Below are 14,700 nucleotides of genomic sequence, written 5' to 3'. Positions count from 1 at the left end.
CTGCAGCAACTTCTTACTTGACATGTCTTTGGAGGCAAGGAGATAAAAGCAAAAATGAACTATTGGGACCTCATCAAGGTAAAAAGCTTCCTGCACAGCAAACAATCCGCAAAACTAAAGGGCAACCGACAGAATGGGAGAAGATATTTGCAAATGACATATCAGATAAAGGGTCAGTATCCAAAATCTACAAAGAACTTCTCAAACTCAACACCCAAAAAACAAACAATCCAGTGAAGAAATGGGCAAAAGACATGAATAGACACTTTTCCAAAGAAGACATCCAGATGACTAACAGACACATGAAAAGATGTTCAACATCATTCATCATCAGGGAAATACGAATCAAAATCACAATGAGATACCACCTCACACCTGTCAGAATGGCTAGCGTTAACAACTCAGGAAACAGCAGATGTTGGCGAGGATGCGGTGGGAATGCACTGTTGGCGGGAATGCAAACTGGTGTAGCCGCTCTGGAAAACAATGTGGAGGTTCCTCAAAAAACTAAAAATTTTAGGTTTTAGCTCTAGCTACCCTACGGCCCAGCAATTGCGCTACTCAGTATTTATCCAAAGGATACAAAAATGCTGATTCGAAGGGGCACATGCACCCCAAATGTTTATAGCAGCACTATTGACAATAGACACATTATGGAAAGAGCCCAAATGTCCATCGACTAATGAGTGGGTAAAGAAGATGTGGTGTATATATATATAGAATACTACTTGGTGATCAAAAAGAATGAAATCGTGCCACTTGCAACAGTGTGGATGGAACTAGAGTGTATTATGCTAAGCGAAACAAGTCAGAGAAAGACAAATATATGGTTTCACTCATATGTGGAATTCAAGACACAAAACAGATGCACATAGGGGAAGGGAAGCAAAAATAAGATAAAAACAGAGAGGGAGGCAAACCATAAGAGAGTCTTAGATACAGAGAACAAATTGAGGGTTGCTGGTGGGGCGATGGGTGGGGGGCTGGGCTAAATGGGTGATGGGCATTAAGGAGCGAACTTGTTGGGATGAGCACTGGGTGTTATATGTAAGTGATGAATCACTAAATTCTATTCTTGAAATCATTATTACACTGTATGTTAACTAACTTGGATTTAAAGAAAAAAAAAAAAAGAAAAAAACATACTAATGGCCAGTAAGTCCATGAAAATATGCTCAGTATCATTAGTCATTAGGGGTATAAATCAAAACCATAACGAGATCGTACTTCACACAACACTAACATGGCTAAAATCAGAAGGCCAGATTTGTGGTAAGAGTGTAGGGAAACGGGGTGCCTGGGTGGCTCAATCGGTTAAGTGTCCAACTTCGGCTCAGGTCACGATCTCACGGCTCGTGGGTTTGAGCCCCGTGTCGGGCTCTGTGCTGACAGCTCAGAGCCTGGAGCCTGCTTCGGATTCTGTGTTTCCCTCTCTCTCTGCCCTTCCCCTGCTTGTGCTCTCTGTTTCTCAAAAAATAAACATTAAAAAAAAGTTTTTTAAAGCACAAACAGCCCAAATGCCCATCAGCTGATGAACAGACAGAAAAAAGGTGGTATATCCATATGATGCGGTATTATTTGGCAATAAAAGGGAATGAGGTACTGATACATGCTGGAATATGGATGTACCCTGAAAACAGTACGCTGAGTGAAAGAGGTAGTCACAAAAGAACAAATACCGTCTTATCCCATTTATCTGACATGTCCGTAACAAGCAAATGTACAGAGACAGAAAGACGAGTGGTTGCCTCGGGGGAGAGGCGTTAGGGAGAACGGGGAGGGACCGCTAACGGGCACAGGGCTTCTTTCAGGGATGACGACAATGTTCTAATAACCAGATTGTGGTGCTGGAGGCCCAACCCCGTGAACATACTAAAAGCCACTGAACTGCGTGCTTCACATGGGTGAGGTACGTGTTAAGTGGAGGAACCGTGTGGTATGTGAGTTACACTGCATTGAGCTGTGAGCAGCCATTTCCCCACAGTGTGACCATTACAGAAGCACTCTCAAAGGCGACGTCGCATTCCATCGTCCTGGGGGCCTGACTCCGGGCCGGCTGCGGGCACGGACTGTGAGCTCTCCCGGCGTCTGCGCCCCCTTCACCACCCACCGCGACGTCCACTCTGGCGCCCTGCACACGGTCGACGATCAGTGATTATCTGACTTCTGCTTAGTAAGCTCTTTCCCCACAGATAATCGAAAATAAACTTGAACTCGGTAACAAGGTTCACAAATGCCAAGTCAGCGATGAACGGCCTCCCCAAATGCCCCTCTGTACGTTTTCTGAAACGTTGGAGGTATGGCTGTTGGTTACAAAAAAAACCTTTTTCCTGGAAAACTATTTATGGATATTGATGCCACGGATAGAAACGAAGGCCCTCTTTGGCCTTGGCGATTTAACATTTGCAAATTACCCGAGTTCCGAACGGATAACCTGGCAGAGGAATCAAAGACACGCACACAACCGCACAGAAGTATAAATTTGAATCAAAAGGTCTTCCACGGTCACCTAAACCAATGAAGGCTCTGCATCGGTTTATTGTGACGGAAGGACGTGTGAGCAGAAATGAGCGTCTGGTGTCGTCGTTGTTGGGAAGCCGGGAGGAAGGGTGAGCGGTCAGAGGAGGAGAGGACAGTTATGTGAAAGCACGTGGGAGCAAGCGGGCACCGCGGCCATTCTGCACGGTTTCATCCGGTCACACTATGAGCCCTTTCTCCGAACGTGACTCACCAAGTCTATAGGCTCGATTAACGGCTGGTCTGGTCGAAATACGGAATCCTCATTTTCTTCGCCATTCTTTTTGCGAGACATTTGTTTAGAAGGCAGCAAGTTATACCACAGAGTGAAAATCTCATTGGAAAACGGTAAGTCGGCCAAACTGATCTGAGTTCCAGCCTATGTGAAATGAAGGGGGCGGGGGGAGCAAAGAAGAGAGAGAAATAACATGTTTAAATTCATATTTGCTTCCTCTCATACTATTAAGATTATTGGGAAAGCTTGTGTTAGGATTTAAAACATGCAATACTCATGTTCTAAAGCATCGGTGGATTTTTTGTTTTAAACCTGAAGATGTCTTATATTTTTAGGTGTGACTAAATAAGAAATAATCCCAATCTAGAAGCCAACCCTGGGATTATTTTGTGAGATACTATTTTGCCAAAACCTAATGACAGAGCATGCAACTTTTTGTACGTGTGGAATTATTCTTAAACGAAAAGACAAAAAATGAAAATTAAAAGAGTAAACGACTAAGCAGAAACCATAATACCTCTCACAATACACTGCAACATTTGATTATTACTCACAAAAACCCATTGTCCACTGTAAAGTTCAAAAACAAATAAAAACTCTATAGTGGTTCTTAAATGAGAGACCAGACAGCAAAATTTTAATTTGGGTAAGTTAGTAGTACGTCAAAAAAAGCTTTTACATTCCAGCGAATCACACATATGAGCCAGAATCTAACTGAACTGTATCATTTTTTTTAAAGGAGATTAATTAACATACCTACTAATTTTATAGAGCTCCCGACATCCATATCTATTGCGGTACACGCCTTTCTGACAGCCTAATGAGTCTGTCTGTTAGCTTTGCTTCTTTTTTTTTATGCTCAGGTAATATTATCAAATATTGTTTTCATATAAAGAAGAGGAAATACTTACAAGAAGTCTCTCTACCTTTTAAACTTTGCTCGTCATGAAGCGTGTTTTCGTGCTTCCCATTGTACCGCTAAGGAGAGTCAACCAGAGACCCGCGCTGTTGTTGAACGCACGGGCACACCTCTAGAGACTCACATCTGACCCCCCTGTGTCACCTGCCTGCTGTGCAACGGTTCTCTAGTTATTATGTACAGTGGTGAGCAAAACTCACTTTTAGTGACATATGAAGTCTTTTGCTTTAGCGTTTAAATATCATATTCCTCTCAACAGCAACACTGAAGTCTTCCTAGAAGCTGCAACGTCAGGGCAGGGGAGAATAATGGGACTACACAGTCAGACTCCCGCCTGATTTCAATCTGTGACGGTGCATTATGCGTGGGGTGCGTTTTGATACCTGGTTCCATCCCTCACCAGCTGTGTGACCCCGGACACGCTACCTCGTATGGCAGTTCTTTATCTGAAAGGAGGGTCATCATACCTTTTCCCTAGGACAGCCGCGAGGATTAAATGACAGAACGCGTACGGAGCACCGAGCACAACACTCGTGCTGGGAATAATAAACACGCTCGGAGTGACAGTCGTGACAGAGCTCAGAGTTCGGCTTTAGCCAAAGGGTAGACTGGGTAGGTTTCCAGAAAATCACAGTTAAGAAGCAGATTTGAAAGTTCTCGAATAAGAGGATGAAAGCCAGAAATCACTACTCCAGATTAAAAAAAAAAAAAAAAAAAAAAGAACCCATCACTGGGTGTGTCCAAGGCACTGGGCAGATCTAGAGCGGTATCGGGGCTGGCAAACGGCAGCTAGACGGCCGTTGTCAGGATATGCAGCCAGAGGTGTTACTTGATGATGGTTAATTGCAACACGACCTACCAGGCATTGTTCACTTTGGTGTTTACTGACAGAGCAGAGATCCACTCTCAGCGTCTTCTGCTGTAAGGCTGTTTGGGAGATGGCCACTCGGAACATGTCGTTGAACAGAATGGATTCTGTGGCTAGATGGACTTTCGTTCGAAACAGACAGCTGACGTCAGTTGAGGAGGGAAGCAGAGCAACCCTGAAATACCTGCGAAGAACAAGAATAAAACGGATTTCACGCGCACTTCAGTGATCCCAGACTCACAGTTACCGTCTGAAATGATCCGCAAAAGAGAGAAAGCTTCCTGAGCCTGGGAAGACAGAATCATGCTGTCTTTGTCCCAAAGAATATTCACCCTCAGTGTTACACGAGAGGTGTTTATGATCATTTCCCAGGAATGGAATACATTATCCTACTAGTGAAAAAGAAAGGCTAAGTAGCATATAAGAAAACTTAAAAATTTTAATTGTCTAGCATCACGGAAGTTTCAGATACGACAAACTGTTTTAAGAGGCTTACGCTTTGTAAAATTCGGAGGAAGAGTTCGCGGAAAACGGTAACTTCTAACACTACCTTCAAATGATTTTTCTAAGCACCCGTTATGTGAGGGTTCACAATTCTTAGAAACAGCGCGACGTATTTTCTTTTCAATCCCAGAAAGAGAACACCCATTAAGTCCCTCCCCCACCCCCAATTCCAGCCTTGTCTAATTCATGCTCTAAAAGATGCCTTTCTCCAATTATGAAAGCTGTAAATTCACGTGCAGGGCCGAGGCACGTCACGTTATTTCCGTATTTGACATCGACACTGATTACGGAGGTTCAGCATTAGTAGACTAGTGGGCCTTGGCCGAAGATATTTCACACAAGCTGTCACTTTTTGCAGTGTCATTATTTGGGCCAAGGCTTTCAGGTACGGGTTTAGGAACGTGGCGCTATGCGTCTCGGCGAAGTTCAGACCAGTTAGAGGAGTGACTGCCTGCGAGCTGGCGGGGACAGGGGGTGGGGGTTGCAGAAGAGCCTGCTGAACTCACTGCCTGAGTGCTGACACGGGTCCTGAGCTGTGCTGGCTGTCACCGTACCTCAGGGGCGCTTTGTGACTCCCTGGGGGGAACGTGAGAGTGACCGGAGTGGCAGCGGCAGGACATTTGGGGAGCCCTGCCCCGACAGGACGAGGTTGAGAAAATGCCTGATCTTGGGCCCTTCTGTGGTTGTCTCCTGGGCTTGTGGGCTGGCTCTCCCTGTTCATAGGTTCGATCCCTGGGGGAACCGTCATCTCCCAGACCCGCCACCCTGAAATGAAAAGGCTGCCAACGCTCCAGTATGTCCGCGTATTTACTGGCAGGGAGAAGTCACAAATAACAATACGAAGCCAGTCTTCCCTGGCTGGACTTCCTAATCTCAGTCCCGGGAAGCAGGCTCTCTGGGGTGATCCAGATACTCCCCAGTAAGCATTCCTTCTTTACTGGTTTTGCTATTAATGCGGATCCCACCCACACCTTGACTCAGGAGGTCCTGTGAGCCCACTCCCCCCCTGGAATCTTATGCCCCTCCGGCTTTGACGATCATTAACACACAGACACCCAGTAGCTCTAATCTATTGCCTACTGAATGATCTCCATCTAGCTACATTTTTATTTAGATCTAGTTTTTTTCTGACAATTCTTAGAATATTCAGGTGTGGTTAAAAGTAAACCCATAGAGAAAGCATCCAGAACTCTTACATTTACTCTATTCAATGTCTTTCTCATTGAGGAATATACTCTATCAATAAGAAAAACATCCACCTGGCTGGGTACAGAGTCTGGGGAGGGGGGAGTCACCCCTCAATAGGACTTCTTTCCAAGCCCTTGTACTGGCAGACTGAACATATTATTGAGTGCAAGGCTGTAGGACATATGGATTCTGGATTCGAAGTCAGAGGTGCTCAGTTGAAATCTGGCTTCTTTCTGGTGCTCTATAGCCATGGGCTGTTAAGAGAGTCCCTGAAACGCTGACTCCAGAAAGTGTGAATGGTGGTAAAGGTTGCTAGAAATACCTGTCAGGAAACACAGTCCCTAAGCAACAGACTACGGAGCAGTAATGACATCACTTCATTTGACGACGTGAAGTAACTTTAAGAAATTAATGGTCACCGGGAAACGAATACTTGATGTTAAGGACACGTTACACGTAACACGATAAGGTGTTTGGCAAAGTTGTACTGATAAATTTAATCACCACATTTTCTTGTAACAGATCAGAAATTCCCTGCAAACCAACAGCGGTCATAATTAGGCAACCACAAACATTTTAATTAAATTAAAACAACAACAACAACAACAACAACAACAACAACCAGGCCCCAACATAGCACAATATAGAATTTCTGACTGTAAAGGGAGATTCAAAAATCTTGGTTCCCAGGCTAATTAACGAATTGGCTGCGTAAGGATCAACATCTAATATGGTTTTTGCACATTCTCCGATTCTTTGTTTTATCCACTGTGGATTAAGACGTGGTCGGCCCGGCCATGTCCTTCTCATCTTTATCTGGATGAACTGCTCGGTTACAACGGACAATTTATCAGACGGGAACAATTTTCAGTTCCCCTACTTGTTCTTCGCTAATTTTACTTACACTTTTGAAGTGTGAGGTATCAGGAAGGCATGGAGATTTCGGAGCTGTGCTAAAATCACCATGAAACTTGACCTTCTGGCATCATATCTGTCAAGAGAAGAGCTGATGAGACCAGGAGAGAGCACAGGCCACTCGTCGCGGCACCGAGTTCCAGAACACCGTCCGTCCCCGGGGGGCCTTCCCTTACCTGAGTCCGATCTGCACCTGGGCAGTCTCCACGATGGTGACATCCCCTTCACTGTACAGAACATCTTCAACTTCACTAGGCCTAGGGACAGGGCGACAGCGGGTGTAGGGGACCCATTTAGGAGCAGGGGTATTGACCGTGATGGTTACCGTTTGCCACTTAATGATTCCGAATGAAAACCTGAATTCACAGCCCTCCGACACCACCCAGTGGACCTGACCCCAGCGAAAGCTCACTCTTTTAAATCTTTCTTCACCTTTTCGAGAGCAGTCTGCTTCCGAACCTTGAGGGGAAAGACTTCCTGATGCCTGAGACTTTCCTGAGCCTCCTTGGGGCCCACCACACCCCGAGACATACTCCAGGCTTTCAGAAAGACACAAGGAACTTCATGTGCCATTTGGGTACTGGCCAACACCTCCAATATTCTCATTAAAATCAAGTTTTAGGGGCGCCTGGGTGGCTCAGTCAGTGAAGCGTCTGACTTCGGCCCGGGTCACGATCTCACGATTTGTGGGTTCGAGCCCCACGTCGGGCTCTGTGCTGACGGCCCAGAGCCTGGAGCCTGCTTCGGGTTCTGTGTCTCCCTCTCTCCCTGTTCCTCCTCCGCTTATACTCTCTCTCTCTCTCTTAAAAATAAATAAACATTAACAAAAAAAATTTTTTAATCAAATTTTAAGTCTCCAAGCGGGTCAGGTGGGAGGTTTTTGGTGTACAGAAATTTTCAGGCACCTCACCTCTTTTAACACCGACGACCCTTACCCTCTCTTAAGGGCCGTCGACCCTTACCACTGCACGAGCAGACTAAGGGCGCTGGTGCACTCACAGTCCAGAGTCCTCCCCCCGCCCCCACCTCCGTGCGCAGCTATGAGGACATACAGGGTCACCGAAAAGCACTCCCGCTAAGTCCTTACTGTTTCACGAAAGCTTCGTAGACCCCGCTGTCTCCAGCCACAGACTCATCGGACACAGCAGCTGACACGCAAGCACTTTTCTCCCCAAGCAAGTGGATCACTCTTCTTTTTGGTAATGATTTTTCCACATCTAGGGAGGGGCGAGCGATAGTTCCTCTTAGGATTTATCATTCAGAAAAGTTAAGTATAAAACCACACACGCGGTTTGGTCACGAGAAATCCAAAACACTTCCTTCCACCTGAGACTCAAGGACGTTGCCTTGTGAATCAACAGATGTAGCTGATTCGAGGCACCGGGACTTCTCGGGACGCCGGTTAGTTTGGTCGTCGTTGGAGAGACTACGGTTCTTCTCTGTCCTGACCGACGTGAGGGGAAGGGGCAGACGACAGACACCCTCCCTGGGCCCTCGCCTCTCTCTGTCACTGCAGTCACCACGCACTCGGCAAGGAGGCCGCGTCCCTCCAATATTAAAGGTGTTTCTGCAACAGAGGGTATCTAGTACTCAATGGCAGACAGGCTCCTGCCTCTTTTGCCCTCCCCTTCTCTCCACAGGCCATATTCTGCGTCTCTCACGGAAGTAAAAGCAAAAAAAAAAAAAAAAAGTCTTTGACTTCTAGAATTCCTCACCGGCTAACACCGTTGAAAAAAACTTTGTGCCACTGAATCCTTAGCACCAACTACCACTTAACTTTTATCTCTAACTCATATTTATACTCTGCATCCTGCAGTGAGCAAGAAGCGTTCATTTAAAGCTGCGATCCTATGTAATAAGCAGCAAGCCTGTGGAGCGCTTTCATCCTCCAGCGAGGGAGCAGGGATCAGGACTCGTAGGCATTTCGCCCCCCTTCTGAGTCGTGACTTGACATCTTGTTAAGATGTTTAAGTTTTACGGCTTCAGATTACAGGACTGATTGCTGCATTTCCCCTTTTATTTCTGGCGGTGGGAAGGCTCTTTCCTCGATGACGAAGTGCCGCTCTCCGCCCCCCCCCCCCTTTGTGAGGGGTGAAGGTGACGGCATGATTTATTGATTACCCCCAGGAATAGCCACAGCAGCTGAAATTGACTTTGACAATGAGAGACCGACTGGAAGGACTTCGTCGTCATTCCGACGGGGTCTCTGTCCTCCGGCAAGATGTGCATAAGGGAAGTCCGACTTCACCTGCGAAGACTCCAGAGTGGTGAGGGGGCCGAGCCGTGTCACCACCAGGGGCCGCCCGCCCCCGCACAGAGGGCGGACGCTCCCTGAGAGGACCGAGTGCTGGCGATCTGGCCTGAAGGGGATTATTAGCCTTTACGGTTAAAAACGTGCTTTTTAGTTGTCTTCGGCACCGGATACTCTTCACAAATAAAACTCTCGGGCGTAATTCTTTTAGGGGGACTTTTTAGTAGCAGCTTTCCGATCGAATATGCGTTTCAAAGCTAAAAGCCGTGTCCCGGAAGCTTCCGCGACACTGGGCCGCGGACACAGACTTCGCAGACACAGCCGCAGACCCAGTGGCAGGAGCGAGGCTACGGCCGGGCAGGGGCCGAAGGACCCAGGTGGGCTCGGACCCCGGGCGACTGTCGGGCCGGCCTCCCTGCCCCGCCCCTGAGAACTGAGTGTGGAGAAGAGTCGCTAGAGAATTCCAGACGCACAAAGAGGGCAAAGAGCCGCAACGCTCGAGACCCTTCAGGTCCAAAGCACAGACGAATGGCACAGAATACACTCGGCTCTCCTCTCTTGCTTGGTCTTTCTTTCATAAATTTCAGCGTGTTGTGGAAGGAGCTGTGCTTGGCGCGGTTTGTATTGTCTCTGGTGCCACGGTGGTATTAATCACGTGAACTGAGAGCCGAGCGCCGGCGCAGGGAGATGCTTTACAGGTGCTATGGCACCCGTCCTCCCAGGACCCCACGAGGTGGACACTGTGTCACTCCCACTGTGCAGGGGAGGAGCAACAAGGCGGACGGCCTGGGTGAGGCGCTCACGCTCACTGCACCGAAGTAAGAGCGCAGGCCCGAACCGGCTCCGGGGCCAGAACGCACGGCCCACCCACCGCACTCCTTCCCGGGGGGCAGGAGGGCGGCCCCACGGCTGGCTTCTGCTCCCTCCTGGCCACTAGGGAAACGCCACTCCTGTGCTTCTGGTCTCTGATGCTGATGATCTGAGTGAACACGCGACTTGTAACTTTGGCTCCTTCCAGGCAGCGCCGCACACGCCACACCCGTGTCCCGCGTGCCCTGCCTCTGCCCCTGCTCCGGGCCACCAACAGGTGGCGCTTCGGCCTTCCGTACTAGAAACCACACAAACGCGATGGATCTGCCTCTCTCTTTAAACGTCTGAGTTGGCCAATCCATTCATGCTTAGAATTCTTAGGACCAGAAATACAAAACAGTCTTCTCGAAACGGCAGGAAAATGCTTGTAAAGAGGCCTGTCCCCTCGTGTGGGGGCACGAGGTAGCCGAGTGCAGATCGGAGCGGGGCTCCTGGGGACCACCACTGGGGCTTTTCTTTCACATTCTGTTCCGGGTGAGCTCCGAAACCCACCGTCCTCCTCAGGCCACAGCTATGGTCATTTGCCAGCAAGGCAAGGCATCTTGTTTCCTTTACAGCCACACCGAATATATGGAAAGCTTCCGCCTTGCAAAGGGATACAAACATGAAAAGAAAAAGAATTCGATTCTCCCTCTGTTTCTGTGGCTCAGGGAGAAGACAACGGGCAGCTCCTTCCCCGGGCTGCAAAAAGTAACGTGGCCACAAGATGGCAGGCTAACACCGGCACCTGGGAACCGGCTTTCCCCAAATTAACTTGAGGCAGAAAGGGAGAGTCTGGCACGAAACAAAAATTGTATTTATATAGAATTCCCTGAGCAGTCCAAACACCGAACCCCGGTACTAATTAGCTGGTATGCTAATTGCCTTGGTTTTAATCTGTTTTAGACCGACTTTTAAAAGAAAGCCCTCTTCTTTGCCTTGCTATTTCAGAACGAGAATCTATGTGGAAGTTATGACGTGTGTTCACAAAACATGTTCCCAGCCAGCTGCCACCGTACAGGGGGTTTCTGGACAACAGGACAGATACTTAACGATTAAGTCTATTAAATAGGGAAAGCGACTTTTAGCTGTTAAAGAAAAAAATGTCTAGTCCGGGTATATCAATAAAAACTCCTCCTCGAGTGAAGCCAAAATGAATTCGCAGCAGACAGCGAAGGGGGCCAGCACAATTTGTTTATGTGGAAAACGTAACCCTCCTGTCACTCTTCTGAAAATAATTAAGAGGGAAAGCGTGGAGGCAAAGGTCTCGGCTTACCTGCAGTTCCTTCATACAACGGCTCCCGGGAGCATTCGCTGAGGTCTTTATCCTCGGCGAGAGACTGGGACGCTCCTCCCGAGTTCGAGTCCAGCAAGATCTGATTGTCACCGAGGCCAATGTCTGCAAAATGGCTACTCAATTCACAGTCTTCAAAGTCAGCAGTGAACCGATGGAGAGGGACATCGTGGGAAGACATGGGGAACGTGCCTTCCAGAACCAGGGGGGAGCCGGGAGGGGACAAGGAGGAGAGGGAGGACCGTGAGGACAGGGACGTCACAGACTTGGGGGCCTCAGTCCGTGGGGGAGTGTGGCCTGTGGCTGTGGCTGCCGCCCCACAGGGGCCGCTCTGGCCAGGCTGGCTGGGGGACTTGACCACCTCGTTTTCATGGATGGTGGTGATGGGTCCAGAAGGAATGTAGCCGCCTTTCTCCTGCAGAAGGAGGTCCAGTTTACACTGATAATCCGCGTCTACCTGGTCGCTCTGGCCGGTGTAATAGAGCTCTCCGGAACTGAGGGAGCTGAGCGACCCTCTGCTGGAGGTGTTCAGAGATCCCCGGCTGGAGGCCAGGGAGCCCAGGCTGCTCCCGGACGACACGGACAGGGTGCTGGCAGAGAGGCTGAGGGGGGGAAGCACTCACTGTGACGCCTGGTACGACACGCAACACCCAAGCACCGTGCCCTCCGGCCCCTTCGGCCCCCCGAGGCGCCAAATAACGTCATGACGGGGGCAGGGTGGGGGGGGGGTGGTGGCTGCCACTATACCACCTATAGCCTTGGTGACTCCTGAGCACTTTCAAGCTGGCTCCCTGAGTCCTCTCTAAATAGCAGTTCTGTTCTAATTTCCCTGTTGCAAAATTAAAAAAGAAAAAAAAAGTGATAACTACCTATTGATAAATCTACCTGCACAGATATCGAGAAGCAACTACGCAGTTTAATAATGTGGAAGGGGGAGGGGCGCCTGGGTGGCTCCGTTGGTTAAGCGTCCAACTTCGGCTCAGGTCACGATCTCACGGTTCGTGAGTTCTAGCCCCACGTCGGGCTCCGTGCTCAGAGCCTGGGGCCTGCTTCGGATTCTGTGTCTCCCTCTCTCTCTGCACCTCCCCTGCTCATGCTCTCTCTCTCTTTCTCAAAAAATGAACACTTAAAAAATTAAAAAAAAATAATATTGAAGGAGGGGAAAAAGCATAACTGGTAGAGTGTTAATGCAGTTATTCTGCTTAAAGAATAAAGCTTTTAGTCTCTAGAGAGGGAAAAGGCAAGCTTATAAGAATAAGGGGGTTGCACACAAGCCTGTCTCCCTGTCCGTTCCTCTCCTCTGTGGACACACTGAAGGAGCGAATGGACAGTTAATTATTTGAAGGCAAGTCATCCCCGCCCTCCCTTTTTCAAGGAAAAAGGGAGGTGGAGAAATGTGTCCTTTTCCTAAGTACGCACTCATAGCTAAAACAGATCTTCTTCCCACAACATATTTCACACATATTCCACATTGTGACCTTGGGGTTCGTGGGGAAAAAAAAAAAATCTACGCAACTTTAAATTTGATCATCCAAGTTTCAGCTGTACTGGCATCACTATTTTATTTACTTTCAAAGAGTTGACCAAAGTCATCAAGGGTGAACCAAAACATGCCCGAATGTTCTTGTTCCCTCAAGGGCTGAACAGGCTTACCTTTTCAGTTGGGAGTGCAAATAAGTAGTTAATTTAGTAGTTTCCTCAAGTTTCTGTAGCAGCTCTTTCCTTCGCTCTTCCAAATGCAATCTGGAAAAAAAGAAACAAATGCATTTACTTCCATGTAATTACGCTAAGGCGTGGAAACCGAAGGAAAAGATTCTGATTCCACAGACGTTATGTACCACGAGGGGGAAATCCCAATGGGTCGGCCAGAGAGAAAACAGAAGGGCAGCGAGGAGTGAGGTGGGCATCAGAGTCCACAGCCACGCCAGAGGAAGAGGGACACCTAGCCCGAGTCTCCAACTTTACTGGGAAGTTTAAAACTTTTGATAACCTGCTATTTTCTTAAATGGATTACAAAAAAAAAAAAAAAAAAAAAAAAAAAAAAAAAGCCTCTGTGCCCTTATGAGGTGGAGAAAGACAGCGAGGAGGAAAACCACAAACCACTAACACAGATTACAGAATCCTTCCACAGGCCTGGGACCTGGGCTTAAATTACTACGACACTTGACAGGAGCGACAGCCAATCTGTGAAGGACCATTGTGAGGGCTGGAATTGACAAGGACCGTTCCGGACTAATATTTAGTGACAACAATTCCAATCTTACTTGGATGAGAATTTCAGCGATTAAGAAACAAATTAGTCCATATTGCCAGCGTGAGCTCATTTGGGCTTAACAGTTTAAACAAGGAAAAGGCACAAAAGTGATTTCGGTTCCTACCGTAACGCATCTCATCGCCTGTGCCCGTTACCGTGAAATTTCATCCACGTTCAACCGAACAAGTTTAAAAAAGAAAAAAAAAAATTTCGAGGGTTAGAGAACCGTGTTTTTGACTAAGTTATTTTAAGACGTTAACGGGCCTGTGGTCAGTGTCAGCTGAAGGTCTTCAGACGTCCCTGGCCTGAGCCCGTCCGGCGCGGCCAACCACGGCAGAGTGGGACCCAGAAAATCACCGGGGTTTCCAGTGGATTTGCTGCTGTGAACCGTGTGTCCTTAAACGAGTCACTTTAGTCAAGGGGTCCCAGTTTTCTCCTCTGCAAATCGGCGATTAAAATCCTACTGTGTCTGCCCGCGAGGGCTGTTAAAGGGATCAAATGCAGTGATGTACGAGAAAGTACTCCACAGACATCAAAACACATGCTTTTTGTTCAGAGCCTCAGCACGCCTTGCAAGGTGGGGATATAAAAATTAGCGATTTTTTTTTTTTTTTTTGGAGAAAGAGAAAATCTCCCTAATTTCTAACCTCTTTGAAATGTATGTTTTAGGCAGTAAGGAAACATGCCCATATTTTATTTATAGCTATCTGTCCTTTGATGTGTCACCCACACAATTTCATTATATGTTAAAATAAAAAAAAAGCAATTCTTGTCATTTTGTTTAGCACTTCAAAGCATGATAAATTCTTAATTCCCAGCTTTCAAAGGTGTATTTCGAAAAGGAATACAGTCCCTATTTTTTTTTTAATCTCTTAAATATAAACAAAAACTCAACAGGGGAGAAAA

At 47.5% G+C, this 14,700-nt stretch overlaps 1 protein-coding gene across 10 annotated transcripts in view; it reads right to left on the bottom strand.

The window, feature by feature from the left end:
• WWC2 (WW and C2 domain containing 2) overlaps window positions 1–14,700 on the bottom strand; it is a 208,144-nt gene that overhangs the window by 41,425 nt on the left and 152,019 nt on the right. For all 10 annotated transcript variants that reach the window (XM_042982920.1, XM_042982914.1, XM_042982923.1 and 7 more), the window contains 7 exons: window positions 13,194–13,283; window positions 11,523–12,142; window positions 8,234–8,363; window positions 7,323–7,403; window positions 7,136–7,222; window positions 4,531–4,723; window positions 2,732–2,896 (listed from right to left, as the gene is read on the bottom strand). In XM_042982920.1, coding sequence (XP_042838854.1) covers window positions 2,732–2,896; window positions 4,531–4,723; window positions 7,136–7,222; window positions 7,323–7,403; window positions 8,234–8,363; window positions 11,523–12,142; window positions 13,194–13,283 — 1,366 coding nt within the window. The remainder of the gene's footprint in view (window positions 1–2,731; window positions 2,897–4,530; window positions 4,724–7,135; window positions 7,223–7,322; window positions 7,404–8,233; window positions 8,364–11,522; window positions 12,143–13,193; window positions 13,284–14,700) is intronic.

Source organism: Panthera tigris, chromosome B1, assembly GCF_018350195.1.
Source record: "Panthera tigris isolate Pti1 chromosome B1, P.tigris_Pti1_mat1.1, whole genome shotgun sequence".
Taxonomy (NCBI): Eukaryota; Metazoa; Chordata; class Mammalia; order Carnivora; family Felidae; genus Panthera; species Panthera tigris.
This window is presented reverse-complemented; position numbering and strand designations above follow the sequence as displayed.